Source organism: Camelus dromedarius, chromosome 25 (genome assembly GCF_036321535.1).
Source record: "Camelus dromedarius isolate mCamDro1 chromosome 25, mCamDro1.pat, whole genome shotgun sequence".
In the NCBI taxonomy this organism is placed as follows: domain Eukaryota; kingdom Metazoa; phylum Chordata; class Mammalia; order Artiodactyla; family Camelidae; genus Camelus; species Camelus dromedarius.
The window spans coordinates 9,958,921-9,986,728 of NC_087460.1; the positions used below are offsets into that span (position 1 = coordinate 9,958,921).

The following is a 27,808-nucleotide window of genomic DNA, read 5'->3' on the forward strand; positions in this document are numbered from 1 at the left end:
ACAGCCAGCATTACTCTGACACCAAGGCCAGAGAAGAAGGCTACAAGAACAGAAAACTGCAGACCAATACCCCTGATGAATGTGTAAGCCAAAATTCTCAACAAAATATTAGCAAGCCAAATTTGGCAGTTCATTAAAAGGATCGTACACCATGGTCAAGTTGAAGTTATCCCTGGGATGCACGGATGGTTCAACATATGCAAATTAATAACTGTGAGATGCCACATTAATAGAATGAAGAATAAAAAGCATATGGTTATCTTAGTAGAGGCAGAAAAAGCATTTAACAAAATACAAAATCATACCATTATAAAAATGCTCAACAACTGGGTATAAAAGGAATGTACTTCAACATAATAAAGGCCTTCTATGACAAACACACAGCGAACATCATACTCAGAGATAAAAAGTTGAAAACTTTTCCTCTAAGATCAGGAACAAAACAAGGGTGCCCAACTTCACTACTCTTATTTGAACATAGTACTAGAAGTCTTAGGCAGAGCAATCAGGCAAGAGGACGAGACATTCAAAACAGAAAGGAAGAGGTAAATTTGTCTTTGTAGACAATATGATCCCATACGTAGACAATCCTGAAGACTCCATCAAAAAACTAATAGAACTAATCAGTGAATTCAATAAAGTTGCAGGATACAAAAACAACACGGGGGGGGGTTATAGATCAGTGGCAGAGTGCATGCTTAATATGCACAAGGTCCTGTGTTCAATCCCCAGTACCTCCATTAAAATAAATAAACAAACAAACAAACTTAATTATCTCTCCTTCCCCTCCCCCAAAAACATAAAAAAACTAAATGGATAAAACAACAACACAGAAACCAGTGGCATTTCTATACAACAGCAGGGAAATATCTAGAAAAGACATAAAGAAAAAAATCCCATTTGCAATTGCATCAAGAACAATAAAATACTTTGGAATAAATTTAACCAAGGAGATGAAAGATCTATACACTAATAACTATAAAACTTTGAAAAAAGAAATGAAAGAAGACACAAACCACTAGGAAGATATTCCATGTTCACAGATTGAAAGAATATTGCTACAATGTCCATATTACCCAAAGCCATCTATAGATTCTATGTAATCTCTATCAAAATTCTAATGGTGTTTTTCACATAAACAGAAAAAACAATCCTAAAATCTGCATGTAATCACAAAAGACCTCAAATTGTGAAAAAAATCCTGAGAAAGAAGAACAAAGCTGGAGGCATCATACTTCCTGATTTCAAACTACTATCAGTAGTAATCAAACCAGTATGGTACTAGCATAAAAATAGACCCACAGACCAATGGAACAGAATCCAGGGTCCAGAAATAAACCTTCACATACGCAGTCAACTGAGATTAGTCAATGGAGGAAGGGACAGTCTCTTCAACAAGTGACATTAGGAAAACTGAATAACCACATGCAGAAGAATAAAATTAGACCCCTATCTTATACCACGCACAAAAATTGAGCAGAGATGGTTTAAACATGTAAACAGAAGAACTAAAGCCATAAAACTTTTAGACAAAAACAGGGACAAAACTCCTTGACTACAGTCTTGGCAATGAATTTTTTGGCTTTAGCACCAAAAGCACAAGCAACAAAAGAAAAAATTAGTAAGTGGAAGCACATCAAACTAAAAGCTTCTGCACAGTAAAAGAAATAAAATGAATGGGAGAAAATATTTGCAAACCATATATCTGATAAGATGTTAATACTAAAATATATGAAGGAGTCATACACCTCAACAGCAAAAAAATCAATCTAATTTAAAAATGTACTGAGGAGTGGGGAGGGTATAGCTCAAGTGGTGAGTGCATGCTTAGCATGCACGAGGTCCTGGGTTCGAACCCCAGTACCTCCTTTAGAAATAAATATAAATAAGTAAACCTAATTACCCCCTCCAAAAAAATAAATACAAATGTACAGAGAACCGAACAGACATTTTTCCCACAAAGACATATAATGACCAACAGGTATATGAAAAGCTGCTTAACATCACTAATCACCAGGTAAATGCAAATCAAAACCACTTCACATCTGTTATAATGGCTCGTATCAAAAGAGTAAAGAAAACAAGATTCAGTGAAGGTGTGGAGAAAGGGGAACCCATACACCCTGTTGGTGGGAATGTAAATTGGTGCAGACACTATGGAAAACAATATGGAGGTTCTTATCATATGATTCAGCAATCACACTTTCATATATATATACATGTATCTCCAAAGGAAATGAAATCAATATTTCAAAGAGATATCTTAGTAAAAGATCCATTCATTAAACTCTCCTCAATTCCTGCATTTCAGAGTGCCAGCTTTTTCCTGCCAGGAAACATACTGTGTCAGATTTATTCTCAAGTACTTTTTATCTCTTGATGCCATTTTACATGGCATATTTTAAAATAACATTTTCTATTTGTTGCTAGTGCATGCAAATGCTATTGCTTTCACTGTACTTTTAAAAAAATCAGCAAGCTTGCTAAATTCTTACTCATTCTCAGGGGTAGGAGTATAACTCAGTGGTAGAGCATGTGCTTAGCATTCACAAGGTCCTGGGCTCAATCCCCAGTACTTCTATAAAAAAAAAAAGACTTGTATTAATTCCAATAATTCATACTAGATCTTTTTTAAAGATCTAAATATAAAATATATAGATTTTGCTTTATATATAATCTCCAAAAATAATCTTTAAATAATAGATTTGTAACCTTCTTTGCAACATTTATGCCTTTTGGGGTTATGTAAACATCTAGTTCAATGCTGTATGGGAGTGATAGTGGTAATCATTCCTGTCCTGCACTTGACCTAATAGGGAATGTTTTAACTGTTTCATCCTTGGGTGTGACTTTTTTTTTCAGACATTCTATCAAGTTAAGCAGGTCCCTTCTGTTTCTAGTATCTAACAGTTTTTATCATGAACGAATGAATACTAAATTCTGTCTAAAACTTTTTACACAATGCAATGAAATATTGGTATCATTGTCTTTTTTAGTATTTTAATGTGGTTAATTAATTGTATTAATCTGTCTTCTAATACTGAACTGATCTGAAGACTAAACAACTGATCATGATACTTAATACTCTTAGAACTCAGAATCCAAATGAGTAGGAAGTAAACATTCTTAAGAGACAAAGTAGTTTTCAGTTCAATACTTACCTATACACAACTAGTAATAAATTGACATATACTAATATTTTACTGACTGGTTGTTCTAACCTGAGTTGTGTGTTTTATTTATTTATCTCCATCAGTAAGTTATTTAATAAACATTAGTCAGGCATTCACTAAATGCCACTCAGTCTTCTGGTACTGGTGTACAAAGACGATAAAGCCATAACCATTGCCATTTGGAGGCTTGTAATTTAAGTGTGAATAAAGTGTGTGTGTGTGTGTGTTGGACCATAGGGTTAGGTTGGCACAAAGAGAGAACAGATAATGGAAAACATATACTGTAAGTGCTGTACTATAAAGGAATAAACATGAACAAAATGCTAAGGAAATAGAATGGGGAAGCACATCAAGTCTCCATTCAAGTAATTAAACTTGAACCTTCAATGAAGATACATGCTAATCACAAAATGATAATGGAGAAGGAAACATTCACAGACATTTGTCTTGATTAAATATGTATGTGCCAAGACATTATGGCCTTGGGGATAAAGTAGTGATATGGCCACAAAAATCTCTGCTGTTTTTGGTTGACATTCTAAACAACATCAAAGGAAAGAAAGAACTTGCCCAGAGAAAGGACCTTTCCTGCTCAGGACAGCTTCTGTATGAGCAATCCAGCAACAGTTCTGATTGTTACACAACGCAGCGACATCCAAAGTGGGCAGCCTGCAGGAAGATAACACCAGTGTTTCTATTTAGTTTTTAGACCCTTCTAGTATTTCTATTTTTTCTCAATGCATTAACATGTACGTAGTTTACAAATTATTATCCGTATATTGGGAGTGTGGAGTCAAGTTTAACTGACGAGGGTATTTCATTAAAAAATTTCGGAACCACGGCTTTAGAGTGCTCCAAGGTCCTCAAAAGAAAAAGTAATTTGAATTTAACTATATTTAAAGTCACATAACACTCATGTCTAAAACACCAGCAAGGCTGGAATGTTTGCATAGCATTACGGATGGCTGGGAAAAGTTCTTTTCTAAAGGGCCTTACTTGTAGACAATCCCAGAGGGAGCTGCCTATGTAGCTAGCTGTTAATAAAGACTGAAAAAAGTTCTTAGACGGTGTTTGCCGGTTCGGGCCGCCGCAGGGAACAACTCTGGTGTTCCGCCTAGATGTTCAGACACCGAGCAGAGTCCACCCGGCTGGATTGCTCGGTGTGTAATTCGCAGGGACCACCGGTCCAGGGTCTGGGAGGAGCAGGACCCGCTTTCGCACCCCGCGACCTAGGCCCGGGAGGAGGAAGGCCGCGCGGGACAGCCAGGGCTCGGAACCACGACTTCGGTCCACAGCCTAGAGCGCCGCCAGACGCCCAGCGTAGCTGGCGTGGGGCCAGCATCACGTGACCAACGTGTTCTGACCTCGCGCCTGCGCGCTGTCGTCTTTCGCGCTCCGATAAGCCCCTTCTATCCCGGGAACCCGCCTTCCCGCCAGATCGTCACTTCCGGCGGACGCTCAGCGTCATTGGTGTCGTCACTTCCTGCGGGTACCGGTGTGGACGGTGCGGGTCGTGGCCGCCGGTTCTCCGACTCTCCCCCTCCCCTAACTCTCCTCCCTCCCTCCCTTTCCCTCTCTCGGCGGCGGTCGGTCGCTCGTCGCAGATTCCCTGACCTATCCCTGACCCATCTCTGATCGCGGGGCCACCAGATTGGCCCTTTTCTTTTTCCCGGCCCAACCCCAGTGTCAGGGCGGGGGCCTTGAAGAGCTGGAGGCGCTGCCGCGGAGGAGGGAAAAGACCAGACGACCCCCGGCTGGCTCGCTGCCGCCATGGCAATGAGGCAGACGCCGCTCACCTGCTCGGGCCACACGCGGCCCGTGGTGGATTTGGCCTTCAGTGGCATCACGCCGTATGGTTATTTCCTAATCAGCGCTTGCAAAGGTAAGCAAGGCCGCTGATGCGGCCCCTGACGCCTGGGACTGGGCGGAAGGCGAGTGGAGCCGGCGCTCCCCATTGTCGGATTGCGGGGTTCGCGGCCTTGGAGGTTAGGGCCCAGAGTGGGCTGATGAGGAGAGGAGCAGTGTTTAGGATTCCGCAGCTGACGCCAAGACAGGTTTTTCTGACGCCTCTGAAACGAGGCAAAGTATTGCCTCTAACCAGGGCCTCTCATTTTATCTTTATTGCTATTTCTGGAGGAGCTGGACTGTACACTTGTCTAGACGCCCCGGCCAGCGAACACCGTAAATATCTTCCCAGGATTTGCAGAATGCAGAAATTAGGCCAGGCTAAGTAACACCTTATTTCATTTTGCACAGATTTGTCACTCCTATTATCTCATTGAATATTCCTTTGTAGCAGTGGTCTCATTTTTAAAGTGGAAACTGGGACTTAGGTTAAGAAGTTTGTCCAAAATAAGGCTCAAATCTAGATCGTTTTGACGCAGATCAGTATTCTTCTCACCGAATTACAGATACTTCCCAGAGAGAATGTCCTGCTCAGTTCTTCACTTAATTTACTTCTGGACGTTCCTTAGTGACCCCAGTGAGTGAGAATAGTTAGACAACAAAAGTAGTTTTCCACTTTGTTTTTCGACATGATCGTTTATGTTTGAGTCTTAGATATTAAATAATCTGAACGTCTAAATCACATGTCTTTTAAAATATTTTTTAGATGGTAAACCTATGCTACGCCAGGGAGATACAGGAGACTGGATTGGAACATTTTTGGGTCATAAGGGTGCTGTTTGGGGTGCAACATTGAATAAGGATGCCACCAAAGCAGCTACAGCAGCTGCAGATTTCACAGCGTAAGTGTCGCCAGAAATGGCCACCTTTGCAGTTCTCTGGGGATTGTGTTCTGAAATGATCAAAACTTCAACAAAGGTTACTTATAAAATTCTAACACCGTATAGAATGCATGGTGTTTGATTTCACCAAGATCCCACCGTGGTCCTATCTGCTTCCTTCTCTTCAGTGGTTCTCAAAATGTCCAGAGACTTAAATGACTTACTCTGTGTGTCTGGATTGGGACCCAGGAATCTGCAGTATGAACGTGCACTCCAGATAATGAATGTTGGTGGTGGTGCTTCCAAATACTGCTCCACATGTACTAGCTGAGCGGTATACACTCCTGTGACGTCCTAGTGCTGGTGGCCCCACGTTTAGCCCAATTTTACTCTCATTTTTGTTAGACATACTTGAAACTGCCAACTCGGTTACTCTTCATTTTCTAAGTTCTTAATGGCTGAAATCTAAACATTCTTGATTTTTCCCTTCCATCTAGATCATCGTCAGCTTTGTTGATTCCACCAGCAGACTGTTTCTTGACCACGTTATTTCTTATGCCTCTGCCATTGCTGTATTTGTTCACGTCCCTGCCACTGGTCCTTTCCTATCTATTCATCCTTCGTGGTGCGGCCAGTTGTCTTCCTGAAAACAAATATGTCACTTCTCTAGCTAATGATTTTCCTGTCTTCCCTCTACTTTTTCAGTGGTTCATGACCTTGGATGTACATTAGAATAACCTGGGAAAGTTTTAAAAATACTCAGATGCATCATGTGTCTGAGAAATTGTGATTTAATTGACCTGGGAGGGAGTCCCCAACATCAGGTTTTTTTTTTTTTTTTTCCCTTCCCTAAAGTTCTTTAGGTGACTCTGATTTGCAGCCTTTAACCACTGGCCTAAAGGTTAAATCTCAGTTGTCAGCTGTTTAAAATTTGACCTCGTCCTAGTTCCTTAGCATCATCTAGTACTGCATGCCACATGCCCCACAGTTTAGGTAGACTAAACTTAAAATTGTTCTCTAAATACACCTCACCTATTCTGATTTTTGGCTTTTGCGCATGTTGTTAAAGTAACTTGCAATGACCCACTTTCCCCATCTGGGTATGTGTCATCTCTTACATAACTTAATACCTCTAGCTCCTAATTGTGTTTGTGACTTATTAGACCTTTAAGTGTTTAAAGCTAAGGAAGGTAAGGTCAAAGGCTGTTGTACATATAATACACTTTATTAGACTTAAGAGTCTAGATAGTAAACAGTGGTCTTGATTTTTTTTTTTAAAGCAATTTCACACTAGACAGTTGCAAATGTGTTGTTCCTTTGTTTTAAGCAGATTAAACATACCAAGTTTATTATGAAAAATGAAGGCAGCTTGATTGTGGTAGTGGATACATGATTCTATGCATTTACTGAAACTGATAGACCTCTGTACCACAGAGTGAATATTGTAGGTAAACAAAAAATAAATAAATAAAAATTTTTAAATAAGGAGAGGGAGAAATAATCCCATGCTTACATGGGATTAAATTTGAGATGGTGAGAGATCAGTAAGAAAAGTTATAAATGTTAGTCTGAACTTTTTTTGTCCTTCAATGAACAGATACTATTATGTCTTTATGCCTAACCCATTGTAAGGTTTTGTGCTCTGCCCTGTTATTGTGTGCAGTACTGATAAAATAACAAACTGTTTGGTTTTATGTAAAATCCATTCCTGTCAACAGCTTCAGATCAAATGTTGCTTTAGATATCTGCTTGTGTGCTTGTAATGTGACTGAGTGTTGATTATTTGAGGTGAAAAATAGGATATAAAGGTGATTCTCAGAGAAGGAAAACTTACAGAGTGCTGAAGGTGAAAGTGTCCATTCCCTTTTTGCTCACTCTGTTCCCTGTATTAAGCTTCTGGCTATTTTGTAGTACTTATGCACTTAAGTCTTACATTTTTTTGTCAGGAGCCATGTCGTATATTTTTTGTTCCCTGGCTTATTCAATTCCTTATGTTTGTCAAATAAATACATAATTTTTCTAAAGTAGAAGGATAAAGGATGGATGAATTACAGATCGTGGTTTTGCTTATGGGACATTTGTGTCTGCCATGACTTCAGCCATTTTTTTCCCCTTCAGCTCCTCCAAAGTTTGTTTTTTGTTCAGTTCATTTGGACTATTGTCATTGGGAATGAATGTCATTGATTTTGTAACAGAGATGGTAAGTTGGAATTAACAACTCTAGATTTCAGATATTTGGTAAGTGGATTATTATAACGTCATTAATGAAACTGGATCCAATTTGGTGGTGATAAGTTATAGTAATAGCTAATAAAGTGGTATTTTTAATTAATTAGAATTAGGTGACGTAACAGGATTTTAAACACTACAGAAATTAGCATTAAAAGGGACAAGCTTTTGCATTGCAGTTCTGGAAAAATACATTTTTGTTGACCTCAGTTCTGTATTATCTGGCCCTAGCAATGTTAATTACACAAGCAAAATGCTTTATCACCTGCTTGATGATCTTGCTCTGATCTTTAAGAGACCTGTGCAGAAGCTTGTTAGGGAGGATGTCCATCTCTGTAAAATCCCTGAAGACTCTTGATTTGTACATTTGACCAAATTGTAATACCAGTCCTCAGGAAAAGAAATAAAGGAAATTAGATAGAAATTACTGTTCAAGTGATAATTACTTTGAAATGGAGAAAGAAAGGGTGTGGAAAAGTAGGGCACTTTAAATACTTTAATAGAGTTCCGAGAAGAGTAGTCAGGATTTTTATCTTGCTGCCAGAGGCACAGGCATCTCTATTTAGGTCACTAACACAACATTAATAACCCAAATCATACATTTGAGGGCATGTCTGTGTATAGGTATATTCAGTGTTGTTTTTATGCTTTCTTCACATTTCAAGCCTTAGCGTCTGTTTTTACAAGTGGTTGTTAAAAACATGAATGCTGGCTCCATCATTTAATACCTCTGTGACCTTGTGAACTTTATTTAACCTCTGTTTTTCTCAGTTTTATCATCTGTAAAAGTGAGAATATAATAGTGTTTGTCTCAAATACTGGTTATGAATATTAAATAAGTTAATGTTTCTAATATTTAGAATATTGCCTAATATCTAATGGCTGTGTATATGTTACATGTGTAAGGTAACACTGATAGCTATCACCTCCACTAGACCAAAATTATATCTGTTATTTTGGAATTCCTATGGCTAAAGCCATGAAACCTTCTGGTTTCATGCAAGGAAGTTTATGTAAATTTAAATATCAAGGAGTACTTCTGGTTGTTTTTCCCCTTAAGTAAACCGTTGAGGTGCCATGATGTAGTGGGAAAGGTGTCAGCATTTGCATTAGGCACACCTGAGTTATGTGCTAGCCATGCTGTATTTTTTCAGTTTGATCATGAGATGCTTCTTAAACCTTGGTTTTCATATCTGTAAAGTGAGTATAAGACCAACATCTTTGTTGGGAGGATGAGACACATCTTTCTCTACTTAGGTGCCTGGAGTCCAGCCTAGTGTCTGTTACACAGCAGATGCTAAGTAAGTGCTAGCTGAGACATAGCCCTTACTTGCTCTGTGTCTGTCTGTTAGGCGTGGGAGTGTGTGCATTCTTTGTTTATATTATCCTCTTTTAATGATTTGTAAGGGGCCTGCTATTAGAGAACTTGATCCAGCTAAAGAATAGCTCCCCAGCTCACCTGATTAATCATGGCTGGTATCAATCATTTTTAGGTAATTCTTTTTCTTCCTTCATTCTTACTTTTCTCGGAAAGTTCATTAACATCATGTCTGTCTAAATGAGAATTTTGTTCCTGTTTCTTGTAGAGAAAATATATTCAGGAGAGCAGGTCTGTGGGTCAGTTTAGAATGTTATCTAGAGGTAATTCAGGCAGTCGGAGTTAGTTGATGCATATACTGTTCCTGAAACGCCATCCTCTATAGCTTTTAATTCACCAAGTTAATGTTAGCATTGCATCTCCTGATCCTCTTCTCGGTACCTCTACTATCTTCCCATCAGATCATCTGGAAGGAGTACCACAAATACAGATAATTCCTATACTCTTTCCAGAGAGTGCTTAAATAGATCTAGGTTTGGGTACCTATGGGTAACCAGAGTGTACGATTGCTTTTTTTTTCTTGTGAAAGTCAATAGAAAGAGCTAATTTGTCTCTGAATAAGGTTCTCAATAAATCAAAGATAATACTGTCTTTTTTTGTTTTGAATGACTTGGTCACCATGTTAAGATAATTAGACAGTTATACACCTGAAATAGCTTAAGTGTTTTGTTAAGGCTTTAAAGAAGTAAGTTAAGCAGTCCCTCCTTTGAGACTTGGGGTAAGTAAATCTGTTCACAGAATAGGAAAAGTATTGACCAGATAGTACTGACTATTATATACAAGAAACAGGGATTATAAGAGGCATTTAGGCAGATGGCAGGTACTTCATGAGCTGTGCAGAAAATAAATGATACAGGATTAGCTGTTGATACTATTAATGATGCTTCATTAAACATCTTCCTGTATGGGCCTTTCCTGCCATTTCTGTTTTGTCCAGGGGGGCCCCTTGGGGGACATCCTTTCCCTTGTTTTGATTTGATCCCTGCCACCAGCTAATTCATACCAATTTCTTTCCTGGAGATTGAAAGATATGTTATAAAAGATTCAGGTTATTCCAGATTCTTAGAACTCCGTTTCTAAGGACTCACTGTGAATCATGGAAATGTGCCAGAATTAGTTCAGGTGACTAGAACATTCTCTGTCAGGGAGTGGCATCCTCCATTTTACTCCTGTTTCTCAACAGGAAGACACAGACTGCAGATACACTGGCCCTCTGGATGGCGCTACTTTAGACACTCCAGTTCTTCCTTCTCCCCAGTTGGACGTGGTCTAAGCAGAATACTAGATTTTAAGGGCTTTGGGATGATTGAATATACTTGAGATTAGTATTTCAGAGGACATCCCCCAGAGTTCCTTTGAGACTTGTCATCATGTGAGTAGGGTAGAAGTTTCAGGTACATTTGATTTTTTTTTCCACTTTTGACACCTTCTGTTATTGCAGTCATCTGGAATCCTAATCTTTGTTAACTCTTAGCACTGATTTCCCTGTGATTAAGAGTAAACATATGTAAATAAAAGTAAAAGCAAAGCAAAATTATACATAGTAATCAGTATAAGCTGAATTCTGTGGAAAAACAGAAAGGAGTGGTTAATGGAGGCGAGTTAAATAGAAGATTTAATAAAAAGATAGCATTTGAAATGAGCCCTGAGGATGAGTAGGACTTCGTTAGCTGAGAATATAAAATACAGACTTAATGGGACATTATGAGCAAAGACAAATAGAACAAAATGCCTGGCTTGTTTGAGGAATGGTTTATGATGTGATGTGACTAGATTCAGAGAAATAATACGAAATGCGGGTGAGAAAGTAGGTTTGGGCCAGAGAGTTGAATTGGAAATGGGAGAGTTTGGAGCAGGTTCCCTGTGCAAAGAGAAATTAATACTTGAGGGTTTAGTAGCAGCCACTCATAGTTGGCGTTGTTTCTCTCAGAGCATATTTATTCAGCCACTCAAATGACTCAAGTGTATCCTTTGCAAGGCTTATATTGTATCGTCAGCATTTATTCCTGTTAGATGGTTCATGTTTCTTTACTACTGTACATGCTGTTAGTGCTTGTCTACCATAGCCTTCCCCCTCCTCCCCCGGAATTTTGCTTTTTAAGACTACTGGCTTTGCTGCTTAGATTTTCTCTGCTTTCTGGCATAATTCGTGGTGTGTTTTTTGCATATGTTTCTATAGCCATATGTGTTTGTCTTTTAATTATATTTCTTAAGTATTATTTAATGCATGTGTTTTTCTCCTCAGCTAAAGCTAAAGCTCTAGTAAAGGAGGGAACTTTCTTTGGGATCGGTTTTTTTCTCCCTTTGGTGCACTGGATCTAGAATGATATACTTGATGTATTTATTGTGTGCTTACTGAGTAAATGAAGAAAAGATACTCTTGCTTTTTTCTGCTTTTCTTTTTCTTTCTCTACTGTTCATTGTTCACTTTATTCCTAAAAATAAATGTCAGTTACGTTAAAATGGAAATCTTTATGGAACATAGCTTGTTTCTCATAACAGTTTCTTTGCCCTGTTTAGAAAGTTTTCTCGTTTATTCTTCAATAACTTCTGATATAAAGTGAATTCTTTTTTTCTTCTTTTTTAAGCATTTTAATTTGGGGAACCCATTACAGTATCTTTGTGAAGTATTATTTAACTGTTATCCCCCAACATAGACACATACTTTGGGTTGGAATGGGTTAGGGAAACATGCAATGGAGAGATTTAAAATTCTAAATTCTCTCATTGTTAGCATTATATAATCAAGGGCTGATATTTTGTGGGGAAGTTAATTGGACTAAGACTTTAAGAGTCAACTTTGAAGAAAAGATGGGGAGAATATTTTCATCTGTACTATCTTGATTTAAAATTTTATGTAACCTATATCAAGGCCTTTCATTCTCCTGTACATTTTTAAAGGATTTCTTGTTTTTCATTTTTTTGTTTTGCATGTACATGAGAGTAGAGAATAGAGAAAAAAATGGAAAGATGAAACTGAATTGGTTTAAGTGTTTACAGTATTGCTAAAAGAATCTTATGTCTACGGGTAAAGTGAAAGTAAGGATGGATTGGTTCGTGGATCTTTTGCATTGTCAAAATTAGATAGGTTATGCAGCTTTTATATTATAATGCATTTATGTAACATTTTGCATATTATTATAAACTTATTTGATAATCATCAAAATTACTATTATGTTTATTTTTTTGTTTTACTTTTCACGTTTAGCAAAGTGTGGGATGCTGTCTCAGGAGATGAATTGATGACCCTGGCTCATAAACACATTGTCAAGACTGTGGATTTTACACAGGTATCAGAAAATGGGATTTATTTTAGGGGTTAAATTGCTGTTATTAGAGGATATGACAGTGACTATGTATTTGATTGGTTTGTATATCTGATATATATTTGGTGTTCTGAGGAATATTTGATTGATATTGGCTTATATTTGATTTGACCGTAGATTAATTATGTGTATTTACAGCTGACCCATGAAAGCCAGGGGCTTGAACTGCATGGGTTATACACAGAGATTTTTCAGTAGTAAATTCTACAGTATTACGGGTCCATGGTTGGTTGAATCCACGGGTACAGGGAAACCATGTATATGGAAGGCCAACAGTGACTTAGACATGGATTTTCAACTGCTTGAAGGGTGGTGCCCCTAACCTCTGCATTGTTTAAGGGTCAGCTGTATTTTTTCTTGGTAGGTACTATAGGACATTTAAGAAACCCTAGAACTCCTCTATTGATCCTCCAGCAATAGCAACAAACATCTAAAAAGCCCAAATAATGTTTCCCAACTACTTTCAGAAGGGAGAGGATAAATTTTAGATTATCACAGAAATGCTGCTCCAGAGGGAGGGGAGCAGGATCAGGGCAGTCTAAGAGAAGCCATGTGGTGTGATGTTTGAACTGGGAAGCTTAAATGTCTTTTGCATTTATGAGAAAAATAAATGCTCTGCAGTGTCCAGAAGACACTGAGTAATTGGCCTGTCTGCATCTTTGTGACATCTGTGAGCTTTATGTGGATTTTATTTGGTGCTGAAGTTTCAGAGATGTAACTATTACAGTAGTTAATGTAGTAACATTTTGCTTGTGTGTGTTTTCAGGATAGTAATTACTTGTTAACCGGGGGACAGGATAAACTGTTACGCATATATGACTTGAACAAACCTGAAGCAGGTAAGTTAATTAATACATATTGGTGGTTTTATTATATTTTAACTTAAATAACTATTCCTAGTTAAAGGAATTCATGTTTAGTACTCATGTTAGGAAAATAAAGGTAGCCACCAAAAAAAAAAAAATTTAAAACAATCCATCATCCAGTATTATTAAAAGCTGTTAATGTCTTTAGTTTCAAGTTCATGTTCTTCTGGTCTTTTTTTTAAAATATTGATTATTTTCTACATTATGCTTGTATAGCCTTCCTACAATTTAAAATTTTATGCTAATAAATTTTTATCATGATGTTAAGTCTAAAAAGGTGCATAACAGTATTAACTACCTTTTGGTTGGAAAGAGTGGTTACCTTTGGGTGAGAAAGGTAAGAATTCTTTGTGTGTTTTCATGTTTAGATTCTTGAACTGCATGAGTGTATTCAGGAACTGTTAAAAGTCTGCAGTAACAGTTTTTTCATGTCTTTACATATTCTGTCTACTCTTTTTAACGATTGTGTGGGTCTCTATCCTGTGAATAAGTAAATTAGCCTATCTTCTGTTACACTGTTACATCCTGTTTAGGCTGTTGACAGATTTTAAAGGTTATAAGCAGTGTTATGCTAAACATCCTTACAGTTCAAATATTTGCACATTGTTTCTTAGGATACCTACATAGAAATAGAATTGTTGGGACAAAAGGGAGGTACACTTGGAAGCCATTGATAGATGTTACCGAAGAGCCCGCCAGGGAAGTAGAAAAATACATCTATAGCTAACCTGTTCTAGCAAACACTGTTAACTAATGTCACCTTTGCCACTTTAATAGAAGAAAAACGATTTTGTCATATTAAAGTGAACTTTAAAGATTATTCATGAGATTAAAATACTGTTGAATATCATTTTAATGTATCTTTTTTCTGAACTAAGTGTTCATCCTTTTGGCCATATATCTGTTGTGATCATCTTTTTCTTACTAGTTTTAAAGTTTCTTTATTCTGGTTTGTCGTTTGTTTTTAAATTTTGTTGGTAAGGTTTATGGTATATGTGTTAAAAAATTTTTGGTAGTGACATGTATCATTTATGAATTCTCTCATTTGAGAGGAATTCTGAGGGATACCTTTTCTTTACTAGGCCAGATATTCACCTCTACTTTGTAGTATTTTAATGCTTTTCTAGCCACATAATATATATATTTTAAAAGCTACCAAAGTATAAGGAACAGAATTTTGTTTTACTTATTATATATTAGTTCGTATCTTAAATTTTGTATCATGGGCATTTATTGTTTATTCGTTAGTCAGTAAACTTTAGAAATTTGTAAGAGAGTCAAGCTAAGTTGGCTGTTAAGCAGTTATTACTGAGATACCTGTTCTAAAAGTACGTCTAAGGTGAAGAAACAAACTAAATTGATAAGACATTCTCCATTGGCACCTGGGAGTATTTCTCGTTGTCTCTGATAGCTTTACGCCGCAGCACAGCCGCGTCCTCTGACCTCCCTCAATCAGTGAGTGTGCCTGTCCGACTCAGCAAGGTAGTTCAGGTTCAGACAGATGTTTTTGGTCTCCTTTGACCTTTCTCAACACTGCTTTTTGAAAGTGGCTCTTCCACTGCCTAGCACTTGAAATAAGAGCAAGTAACTGGGCTTTTCCTGTCAGACACCAGGTTAGAAACTTTGGATGATGGCTGCTATAATGTGTGCATGGTTTTCATCTGTGTCTGATAGCAGTGTCTGTCTGTGTTCTGCATTCAGGTCTCGCTATCCACACAAACACGCAGCCAAAGAGTAAGTTGGGATCATAGTACTGGTCTAGTGTTGTCTCTTTGGACATGTCCACCACTGGCCAGCCTCCAGACTCCCACACACAGAACTGTGGGAATAGAGATACTGTCGCTTGAGGGGATTTAATGTAAGATACCTATAGTAAATCGATCACTATTTTTTTTAAAAGAGAAAAAAAGGCAAAAAAAAAAAAAAGGAAACTTTAGTTGTATATTCCCACTTGATTCTTAACCTCTGAGGTATAGTAATTATTGTTATCCCATTTCACAGGTGAAGAAACATAGTCTTCGAAAGGATAAGTGACTTGCCCTAGTCAAAGCTGTGTTGAGTGATATTGCCTCCAACATCTGCTTTGCCCAGAGATAATGAGCGTTTTGTTTTTTGTTTTTTCAGTCTTCTGAAGGGAAAGTCTCCAACAGAGACAGGTTCTTTTGATGCTTTGCTTTGCCAATAGTGGCTTGAAGGTCCTAGCATAAGTGATAGCACTAGAATTAGCTCAGGCTCTCTTGTTCTGAGTGTCAATGTTCTTATTAAATTATTATGTCACATTAGTTTTTTTATTTCACTGCAGTACAATAATGCTTTTGAAAGTAGAAAAGTAGACTGGAGAGAGTGGTGTACTCAATCCCAGCTACCTATAGCATCATAGTTCTTGGGTCCTTGTCATGCAGATACATTTTTGTTTCAGTACAGAAAAAAGTAAGTGTACTGGGTAAACATCAAGTTTGAGTTGTGCTGGGCTTTGAAAAGTTGCAGTCTAACTTAAAACATTTTTTTGCCCCAATATTGCTCAATTTTAAAAGTCAAATATTAACAAGTATATTTTAAATTGTTTCATCCTAAGAACCTAAGGAAATCAGTGGTCATACCTCTGGTATTAAAAAGGCTCTATGGTGCAGTGAGGATAAACAGATTCTTTCAGCTGATGATAAAACTGTTCGGTAAGTAATTTTTCTTTAATAATTTAAAGTTTGAAAAGTGTTTGACCTTGGAGTTTATATTTAAAAATTTTTGTAACTACTATATAGGAAGAATTGCCTCTGAACATTACAACTTACGCTGCACATAGGTGACATTTTTCTGGAACTATCCATTTACTTATAAACATGGAGCAGAATTCACAAGACAGTTACAACTACTGACACCTTTATAAGCAGGTGCACTTAACCTGGGTCGGTGGACAGGCTGCCATAGGGGTCCGTTAAAGCCCTGAATTCTATACAGAATTTTGTAAGCTGACTCCTAATGTATTTTTCTTATGAAAGATTTCGTGGAGTTTCACGAAACTAGAGTGTAAGAACTGGGAGTTTCACGAAAATAGAGTGTAAGAACTGTTACTTAGAGCGACACTACAACTGGTTAGATAAGGAGATAAGTGCCTTAATGGCATAGCTCTGCTGAATCATTTGCAAAGTGTATTTAAAGTATTGATGTTGACTTCACCAACAAGCTACCAAATAATTTGATGTCTTCTAGGAACCGAAAATCTCAGTGTCACCTGTAATTTATGAGTTAGAATGGAGGTTGTTTTACTATAGTTGTGATCATTTTCATCGGTTAATCTGCAGATACAATGTAAGGTATAAGCTTTTTCCTGAAATGAATAAATACTACCTTGTTTTCTTCTTCCCCTCCTTCCCCCTGGCAGCCTTTGGGATCACGCTACCATGACGGAAGTGAAATCTCTAAATTTTAATATGTCTGTTAGCAGTATGGAATATATTCCTGAGGGGGAGATCTTGGTAATAACTTATGGACGATCTATTGCTTTTCACAGTGCAGTAAGGTATGTCCAAGAAACACCTTCATTTTCTTTTCTGGTATCAAAGGACAGTTTAGGGTACTTAAAAATTGGAAGGCATATGCTAATGTATTTAACTCTTTTAAAGTCATATCTTGGCTTATACTTTGTAATGTGGAGGGAAATATTTTTATAACTATTAATGTGTTTTTTAAAGAATGTGGTATACCTTAATCAAAGGAATTGAATTAACTTCCAGATAATTAGGACATTTACTGGTAAAATTGAACAACTTTTAAGTTACATTTTTCTTAGGAGGATTACTGAACTCGTGCAGTAATTAATGTTATTCATTTCTATATCTTGCTTCTGCTATTTCACTAAAATAGAGAAGTAGTGATTTTTTTTCTATTGCCGAATATAGCGTAGACCTAATGATTATTTTTAAAAGAGACTTAATTTTTGTGACTATAAATATATTAAATGATTTTCAAAATTTGGAAAATACAATTTTTTAAAATGTGCCCATAATCCTATAGCCATAGGTGCCAGAAGGTTGATGGTAGCTGTCTTTTCTGCTAGTCTTTTTTCTTTGTTGTGTGTGTGTATATTTGTGTGGGTTTTTTTCTTTAGTTACTAGGACCCTAATGAGTATAATTTTTATTTTTTTATTTAAAAATATTCTTAGGCATTAAAATTCTTTGAAAACATTTTTACTAGGTGTACTGCATTATAGGTTATACCAAATTATGTGTCAGTTCCCCTGTTTCAACACAGTGAGGTTTGTGGTACCTCTCTTGAGTGATCCCTTGCAAGAGAATCCTGTGAGTAGAATTATCAGTTCAAAGGGTAGGAATGTTTGTGTGCAGCCTGTGCACCACCTTGGGCACCTCCCCTCCTTGCCCTCCATGGCCCTGGGGGCTGAGGGTGGGCACCATTTGGAAGCTGCTGGCCTTGCTCTGCTCTTCATGTGTAGATTCACAGACAAACATGACTGGGTAACAACAGAAAATGGGTTGGAACAGTAGGAATCAGCAGTTTTGCCCAGGAAGCTTTTGGAGGTATAGTTTACTATAGTCTGCCTGAAGTTGGGACAAAGTTGAACAAACGGGATGAGTTTGATGCTTTGGAAAGTGCGAAAGCTACTAGTGAACTCTGTTCTCTGTTAGGAGAAGTAACTGAAATTGATGAAGCTCTTGCAGAAAATCCAGCACTTGCCGACACTTCCTGTTATGAAGATGGTTGGCTGATGAGGGTGACACTGAGTAACCCTTCAGAAGTAGATGAACTAATGAGTAAAGCAGCATATGAGAAATACATAAACTCTGTTGAAGAGTGAAAGTGGAATCTTTAAATAAACTAGTTTGAAACAAACAAAACACAGGGTAGGAGTGTATTTAAAGTTCTTAGTACACATGCCTCTTATTTGATTTCCTTAAAGAAAATACCACATTATACTCTGACCAGCAGTCCTGACCTTTTCTCTAAAGGGCCGTTTGCAGAGTTGATAAGCTTCACTGAATGACAGAAGGAAAGAGACTGCAGTCAGAATGGAGAAGAGCAATTAAGAATGTAAAGGAGCTCGTGCACACAATGAACTGATGATAATAGAACGTTACTGCCCAGAACCATTAAATTGTACAACTGTGTTCATTGGCTGCTTCTGGATTTGGGCAGCATGCAACCCTACTATAATACATTGCCTTAAATCCCATTTTGGTGGCAGAGGTTTGCTGGCCTATTATATATTCTAACGTTTGAGCCAGAAATTTGCTTTTCAGTGATCCTGCGAACGTCGTGCCTGACTTTCACTTTCGTGCTCTGCAGTGCGGTGATGGGAGTGAGGTGGCAGCGTTAGGAGCTGGGATGCTCTAGTGTTTTATGTTGGAGGCCTCTGAGGACTGCCATGGGGCTGATGTCCAAACTCATTGATATTTCGGTGAAGCCTGTGTTATGCATTGATTGTTATTACATTGCTAGTCTCTTATTTAGTTGTTCTTTTATAGCCTGATAGTAAAAACTGAGCCATTTTTAGCAGGTTTTTTTTTCATGGCATTAGTTTTTCCTGTTGCAGAAACTAATAAATTCTGAGGAGTTGAAAATAATATACAAATAATCCTTTATTTTAATTACTTACTGTAAAAGCTTTTTCTGTTTACAAAGGTAATATGTGCTTGTCATGGAAGAATTAAAAAATGCAGAATTACATTTTTTTCAAAGCAAAAATCCAAATATATTAGCCGTACAGTTTTAATTAGCCAGCGCACTCATTTACAGGAAGATAGTCACTGCACAAAAGGTGGATATTCCTCTGTGGAAGTGTCTTTGTATTTTGGGGATGAACTCCATTTGAGCATAGTATCCTTATGATTTTTTTTTTTTTTTTTGGCTAGCATTATTTAGAGGTTTGTTCTTATTTGTTTTGTAAAACGTCACTATCTTTGACTAAATGACTATTAAATTGTTCCTTGGGTAGCAGAGTTTAGTTTAAATGTAACTAATTATTGTATTATTTATGTAATATTCAAAATTTATTAATATTATTTAAATTTTTTTTCTAGTTTGGACCCAATTAAATCCTTTGAAGCACCTGCAACCATCAATTCTGCATCTCTTCATCCTGAGAAAGAATTTCTTGTTGCAGGTGGTGAAGATTTTAAACTTTATAAGTATGATTATAATAGTGGGGAAGAATTAGGTGAGTTGTCCTTTTTCTGCCCTTAAAATGACGTAGTTGCCTTTCTCAAATGTAATTAAGACTTAAATTAACACCTCAGTGAATTTTTTAGCTACCACTTTATTTCTAGCTATACTGCTTTACCATCCAATGAACTTATTTAAACTTGTTAGAATTATGCACAAAGAATAAAAGACAGTTTTATGTTTTGTGTCTTTGGGAAAATTGATGGATTTGAGTTGGGCAAATGGACCATATGGAATCTATTTTAAATGCTTATGGTCCACCCTTTATTGCTTGAATATAAGTGACTTTTAAATAAGAGATTCTTTTCCATTGTTTTTATTTAAGATTAGTTTTAGAATGTTTTGGCCACATATTTTATTCTCTTTGAAAAAGAGAAGTAAATTATTTGCCTGATTTCGGGGGTCCCATTTAGTGAACACTGGGCCTTGGACCCAGCCATTCTCTCTAAGATCTCATATTCTTTCTATTCTCATGGTACTGTTCTCACGATATTCTGAGGGAAGACAGTGCTTCAGTGTCCTTGAGTTGAATAGACTTGAAGACAGAACAGGAATATTGATCTAGTGAAGAACTTTGAAAACTGGTAAGGTGCTGAGGCACTAGAATAAATGAGAAAAGTTCACAAATAAGGATATGCCCTAAACAGAGCAACACTGCTGCTAATCTGTACGTTTTCTCAGTAAACTCCGTATAGGATCAGCATTGACCCTGGTGTCTTTATGTTCTGAGTGGCAGAATGACTACTGGACTCCAGACAGTCTAATAGGAAATGAAGAGGCGGAGTGTGTAAAAGAGCTCCATCTGGTGGCTCTCTGTAGTTATAATAAGACTCGGTTCCCTCATAAATAGGCAGAGTTTAGGATTTGGAAATGGGGTTGAATTGATAGAATTTAGGTCTGCTTTCTGTAGATTTTAGAGGGGGGTTCATTTGCTCTTTATCTTTATTGAAACAGGAAGCTTTTTTTTTTTTAAGAAATGATAGGCATGAAATACCACTTTGTGATGAGAATCAGTTTATTTTTAATTAGGTATAGTTCTTTGAATTTGTTCTAATGAATTTCACATCTTTCCAATAATATAGATAGTATTTTCTTTAGTTTATCAATATTTAATGTAATATTCAAGTATTAAATGATCTAATAGCCCTCCTCCTCTTAGAATCCTACAAAGGACACTTTGGTCCTATTCACTGTGTGAGATTTAGTCCTGATGGAGAACTCTATGCCAGTGGTTCTGAGGATGGAACACTGAGACTATGGCAAACTGTGGTAGGAAAAACGTATGGCCTTTGGAAATGTGTGCTTCCTGGTAAGAATTTTTGTTCATGACTTTGTATCATTTTTCATCATTACTTCTATTTTAGTGTTTCTGTCTTCTATAGATTTTACATTGTATAATATGGTTTAAGCAAAGAGAAGCCCATGATTATAAATTGGCAGTGTGTTCATTTGTTTAAATTTTTTTAATCGTACAATCTATTCTGTTCCTGAGTTTTTACACTAAATCATTTGGTGAATGGAATGGACCTAATTCAAAATTTGCTGGAGGGCAATATAAAGAATTATAAGTAAGTATATTTAATCTCTTCATAGTATTACTTGCTGATCCTTACTAATAAAGCAGACATATTTTTAATAAAAATACTGAGTTTTTGACCCCAAAGTAGTTGTAATATGGATCTAAAAGTAGTATTTGAGGAAAGCATATTGTTTTATAATCATAGTTACTTAAAAAAGAGTTGTTCCTGTTACATTTTGTAGCTCATTGCTTGGCATAGTCTTGGCGTACTCTTCTTGTTCGTTAACTGCTTGAAATTGCTGGTAGTATTGTAATTCACATACTCATCATTTTCTTTTCATAGAAGAAGATAGTGGTGAGCTGGCAAAGCCGAAGATCAGTTTTCCAGAGACAGCAGAAGAGGAGCTAGGTAAATACTAACGGTTAACTTTTATAGAGTCCTGGTGGATTGAAAATTGAAGTGTATTTTAGCTTTACTTATTGACAAAGGGAAGTTTATTCATTATGAACATATATTTAAATAATGGAAAGGTTGAACATGTATGTATTTATATGTACATGTTTATAAAACAAATGTTTAAAAACCTGCTGCATGGGAGCAAGTACGGACATGATTAATGCTGTTACTCTTAGAGAATTTAGAGTCTAACTTAGGAGGTGGGTCCCAAAATAAATAAAGTGTTACAATTATAATTGTTACTTAACACTTAATAAGCACTCACTACATGCCAAGTGCTCTTTTCAAATCTAGAGTTACAAATTGTAATGTGCCCTGATCATCTAATATTGTTTGAAGTATAAATATAGTATAAATAAAGGAGGAAACCAGATCTTTCAAAGATCTGACATTAATTCAGTGTTTACTAGCTCGTCAAAGTCATTGAAAATTTAGTCCGGAAGAGGGGCCCCTTGGAGATGAAGCTGTGGTGGGAAAGAGTTCAATGGGGAAAATGCGTGAACTCTTTCTTAGCTGCTGCCTCAGTGGCCCGAGCCTCGTCCTTCCTGGCACGTGCACCTCTTCTCTTGTGCTTCCTTTCCTCAGCACATTTTAAAAATCTTCTTTATTCCCTCGTTACACATAAATGTAGATTTGGTTCTTTCCTTTGTTAAGTTGACTAATGTGACTTTTTTTTTAATTGTAGAAGAAATTGCTTCAGAGAATTCAGATTCCATCTATAGCTCAACTCCTGAAGTTAAGGCCTGAGCCTGTGGCAGATCCTACACATGGTGTATAACTTACGGACTAAAACAAGCAAGCAGAGAGAAGCATCAGCCTCCACAGTTACTCTCTGCTTATGGCAAAGATGAGCAGTAAATAATGAGGAAAATGAATTAGCTCCAGTGCGGGAACTAACCAACTTAGAGGTGGAAACTGTAAGTGAAAATGCAGGACTATCAGCTGAAGGCAGATGGAGATACACCTTGTAGAATGATGACTTGTTGTCTTTTTAATGAATGTGTGCAAGCCAACATCCAGTTTCTCTTATTATAGTTAGATTTCTTGTGGCTGTTAATGATATTATGAAGAAAGAAAATATAGTGGCCTATTTTTCTGACTTTTCCCTTAAAGCAGAAAGTTGGGTTTTTTGCTTTAGTTAAAAAGAAGAGGGAATACATGATAAAGTACCTGGTTTGATTTCTTTTTCATTTTACACTGCTTTGAACATCTAATTGTTTTTAGTTGTCTAAATAAAATGACTCCAAAACAAAACTCTGTGTATTTCTTGAGAATTGGTAGATTTGAGTTTTATAAATGGAAATCTCCAGGAAGTTTTTTTTCATTATAACTATATCAAAAGATAACCTGATTAGAGAATCTATAGTGAACATATTGTTTCCTAATTTTGAAATTCAGTTACTTCTGGATTTTTGAAATTTCCATGTGCTTTGCTAGAGTTGCATTTATTTTTCTTCCTCCTCGATGGATAGAAATTCTTGACTTGCCTTTTAAAAAAAACTTTAGAATAATGACTTACTTAAATGATACATGCTGGTTATAAAAAATAAATAATGCAATTCAGAATTAGCAGAAAGATAGAAAAATTACTCAAAATATACCACTGCCACCAGAAATCTGTTAAGGTTGAGTGAACAGTAATGCACATTAGTGCACCTCTATGTGTGTATATACAGATAAGATTTTTGCAATGTTTATTTTGCGTTATCCTTTAAAGTTCAGATGCTATTCAAAAAGCCTTTTGACCAAGCTTCTAATAAAATGGGTCAACTGACTTTGGACTTGTGATACATTTACTTTTTTTTAATAGGGAGGGAATATTGAACTAGTAATTGGGAAATTCTCTAGACAAATGAATACATCTCTGCCACCTTGCTTTTTCTCTCATTTATCTTGTGAATGACCCTTGATGACTCTTCCTTAAAAGAAGTAGCCAACCAAAGAATAAGATAAGTTTTTGAGGGTTTTTGGTAACTGGAAGAAAGCATGGTAGGCTGTGACCACCTGAGAGGGCCGAGAGAGGTGTGTCGCTGGGAGAGCCAACTGATGGGCCACACCCTGTCTCCTAGGAGCTCATATTATCCTGTCAACTTGCTACGTGCTTGGTCCTCTGCTTGGCAGTGGCAGTATTGTCAGTGCTCCAGAGATTGCTCAGACTCCAATCACAGTCTGACTTTTCCTAAATAAAGTTGAGGTTTGTATGTACCAGACTGGAATTTTGAAATGGCTTGGTATTTATGAAGTTTATGGCCAAAGGGAATTTCTTCTACTTAGGTTCCTTAAAAGTCTGAAGACCTTGTACCGATACATGTTTACAGCAACACTGGCGGCCATACAGCTGGAAATCTGTAAAAGTTGTTTTGAATTTGTAAGTTGAAGAATTTCTGGCCATGGTGCTCTGTCAAACCATGGCTTATACTTGTGTGACTAGAATGTTCTTGTTGATCAGATATCTGGTTGACAGTGTTGTAGTAATTATTAGGTGCTTTTTGCACATTCTCTGGTTAGCCGGTTAAGTCATTCTAGGTTTTGGCTTTTGCCGGATTAGTAAGAGTTGCTTATGACTGTTGCCTGCTTCTAACAACAGAGGGCATGTTTTTAGGGATTTTACTAGGTTAGCTCCTAAGGGTAACCTTGTCTGTCATGATAGTCTCATACATACTAATGTGTAGACCGCCTGGCAGGCTGTGGGAACAACCAGTGTTTGGTATCCTTGGGGATTGGTATTCTATCACTGCTGTAACAAATTACCACAAATTTGTGGCTTAAAACAACAAATTTACCTTATAGTTAAGGCGATCAGAAGATTGAAATGAGTCTGAGTTCATGTCGAGGTGTTGGCAGACGGGCGTTTCTTACGGAAACTAGGAGAGGATCTGTTTCCTTTTTCCAGCTTCCAGAGACCACTGGCATTCCTTGGCTCACGGTCCTTTCCTCCATCTTCAAAGCCGACAACATAGCATCTTCAAATCTGAGTCTTCTGCCACCTTCTTTCACTTAAAAGGACATCTCTGATTATATTGGACCCACCTGGATAATCTCTCCAGTTTTAAGATCCCTAACTTAAAAACATCTGCAAAGTCCCTTTTGCCATGTAAGGCCACATTCGCAGGTTCCAGCCATTAGGACATGGACATCTTTCAGTGGCCATTGGTCTGCTTGCAACGCTTTATAACGGTAGAATCCTATAGTAGAATTCAATTTACTTTAGCAAAAAGTTCGAGTATATGTTTACTAAAATTGCATCTGTCAGTTTCCAGTATACTTCTTGTTTCTAACCTAGTGGTCACTTTTCTGTCCTCATTGTAGTAAACCTTCGGCAGAATTTGTTATCTACTTCCTTGTTTTTGAAATACTTAATTTTTTTTTTCAGAATAAAATGGGAAATCGAAAATGTCAGACCAGTGGAAAATATTTCTTTAGTATGAACCTGATGTTTTACACCTGGATATTTTTAAACAAAAAAGTGATTCTATTGGTGAAAGTGATTACTACGTAAGTTACTGTACGTGTAGGTCTCACACCAGGGGGAATTCCTGAAAAAAAAAAAAAGGATTACTGGGGTGAGAACTGTCTCAAATAGGAGGCTTAGCTTTTCTTTGCTTCTAGGAGTACACAGTTGCCGGTATAACATAGTACCACACAGGCCAATGTGACTTTAAAATCAATGGAGTTCCTGAAGAAACAAATGAGGCATCTACCATATTTACCTGTGTAAACAAGGCTGAAGTATGCATCTAAATGATAGCTAATGAACGGTAATAATACTTTATAGGTTGAATCACTTCATACAATTAATGAGAAAATAGAACTTGGTCAAGTGGAAAATAACTGATTAAGTCTGCAGATGAATGTGGAAATAGTATTTATTAAGTGTCTTTTTATGTTAGATTTTCTGCTTGGTTTTAAAATATTGTTACTTTTTAATCTCTCCAATAACCCAATGAGATAGGTAATATTGCCCCCCCCCATTATATATGGATGGAAACTTTCTGAGAGGTTAAGTGGCTTGTCCAAAGAAATAGTAGGAAGAGTAAGTATGTGGTCTGTAGGGTTATATTGCCTGGGTTTGAACCATCCTCTAGCAATTACAGCCTGATCTCTCTGAGCCTTAGTTCCTTTATCTGTAAAAGTAGTTCTCACACACAGATTTTTGTGGGAGGGGTGGTGGGGGTTGGTGATCAATAATTGATGGAAAGGGCTTAACTCATAGGAAGCACTTAATATTAGCTAGCATTATATATTTATTCTATCAGTGATTCCTCAACTTTGGGATTTGGCAGACCAATAGATTAAAAAGGGGCAGGGGGAGGGCAAGATAGAACGGTCTACTAATCTTGCCAAGTGAGGCTATTAAAAAGGAAAGATTATCTACCACTACAATCTTCATAAAAGAAAGGGCATTTTAAAATCCAAGTTGGTAGTGAAGGACACAGTCTCAGAATAAAGGACTGTTCTTTAAATTGAATAAATTCAGCTTCATAAAAGACTCAATATAATTCTTATTTTTCTTATCTCACCATGAAGTAGGAATCAGATGTTCTATAAGTCTCTCTGCAGTTCTGAGATACTTTGATTCTGATATTCATACTCTCTGCCCTAGTCCTCCCTGCTTCTACACTTTTCCCCACTCGATTTAGAAATACTGGTTGACAGTCCATAATCTAAGTGGATTTTTACCTCAGGAACCTGTAAATGACTGCCCTAAGAATCTGGCTTACAGTTGTATCTGCCTCTAAAAATAAGATACCATTTATTGTCTTTGTATCTTTCAGGAATGTCAGGGCTCTCCAGCCAAAGACCACGAGGAACCACCTGTAGTTGGATAAATCTGGGTTTACTAACACGCTGCAATGAGGGAGAACACTCATTAGGGGAACCGTGAGGTGTCTCAGTAAGAAAGTGTTAGAAATGACTAGGATTTGGGCTTGTGTTAGGTGATTTGAGGAAGGTTCAACGAAGTGGACCATTGCTTTGGATTGATACTAGCAGGAATTGGTGATAATTCTGACCAGGCATTTTAATTCTTACCTAAAATACAAGAATGAGGTGCGGCTAAAACAGATACGTGTAGAAGTGACAATCACTTATATTAGCCGGGATAGGGGTGTGTTTGGTCATTTTTGTAGTTTGGGCAATGTTCATTTTGTGTATGAGTTCAGACATGATTACAAGTGGTCTTGTTTTTGATTTACCATGAGCACAATGGCCTTGGCTGATGGTGTCCTGTGAAATTGTTCTTGTTCTACTGGGGAACGGGATGGTCTAGCTGTGAATGCCTGGCCAGCTCTGGGCTTTCAGGGTTAAGATAAAAACAGGTAAAAATGCTTTTATACTATGAATAGGATCTAGACACATCCAAAATGTTCAGCAATAGCCTTGTGCTGACAAGGCTGAGAAGCAGCTCCGTGTAGGGGGATAATACTGGGGTTTCTTTTCCTGTGTAGCCTGTAATTGCTGTGTGAACCTGACAATACATAAATGGCTTCCATTTGTTGAGCACTTACTATGTGCCATGATGTATATTGTACTGTGTGCTTTACACACTTACAATGACTTTGCAGAGCAAATCTATTTTGATCATTCCCATTTTACAGGCAGTAACATCCCTAGAACCACCACCTAATCGATAAGTGGAATTGATGGTATATTAAGGGGTTGGAATCATTCCCAGTCTACTCAGTTTCCACTACACCAGGATGCCTCTGTTCATAACTTTGGTGTCTGCAGGTAGAGCAATGGAGATAAAATATGAACTTGGCAGGATTTGTTCTGAGACTGGAATGCTATCTATCTGAAAATACCTGGTACAGTAACTGGGCCATGGTAAGCAAGTCATAAATAAGAGTTTTCCTTCTCTCAGCAGAGTGGAGCTGACTTAGTAGCCTGTGTTGAATGACTCGAGACAACTTTAACCTCCTGGTCACAGAATTCAGGCTGAAAAAAATCCTGGTACCCC

The 27,808-nt window shown here is 37.2% G+C and overlaps 1 protein-coding gene and 1 non-coding gene across 2 annotated transcripts; both read left to right on the top strand.

Annotated features, from left to right (window-relative positions):
• Positions 1-4,636: 4,636 nt before the first annotated feature.
• STRAP (serine/threonine kinase receptor associated protein) lies at positions 4,637-23,103 on the top strand. The gene is made up of 10 exons (XM_010988861.3): positions 4,637-5,055; positions 5,785-5,920; positions 12,715-12,796; positions 13,599-13,671; positions 16,274-16,370; positions 17,078-17,215; positions 19,732-19,868; positions 21,033-21,182; positions 21,736-21,801; positions 22,535-23,103. The coding sequence occupies exons 1-10, from the start codon at positions 4,944-4,946 to the stop codon at positions 22,594-22,596; spliced, it is 1,053 nt and encodes a 350-aa protein (XP_010987163.1). The 5' UTR covers positions 4,637-4,943; the 3' UTR covers positions 22,597-23,103.
• On the top strand, positions 15,335-15,515 carry LOC116150410 (small nucleolar RNA SNORA23). The gene has a single exon (XR_004134171.1). It is a non-coding gene; the product is annotated as a small nucleolar RNA SNORA23 (small nucleolar RNA).
• Positions 23,104-27,808: the final 4,705 nt, after the last annotated feature.

Coding starts and splice junctions, on each gene's coding strand:
- STRAP (XM_010988861.3), top strand. CDS start 4,944: ATGGCAATGAGGCAGACGCCGCTCACCTGCTCGGGCCACACGCGGCCC. Junction 5,921..12,714: donor GCAGCTGCAGATTTCACAGC/GTAAGTGTCGCC, acceptor TTTCACGTTTAG/CAAAGTGTGGGATGCTGTCT. Junction 17,216..19,731: donor GCTTTTCACAGTGCAGTAAG/GTATGTCCAAGA, acceptor TTTTTTTTCTAG/TTTGGACCCAATTAAATCCT.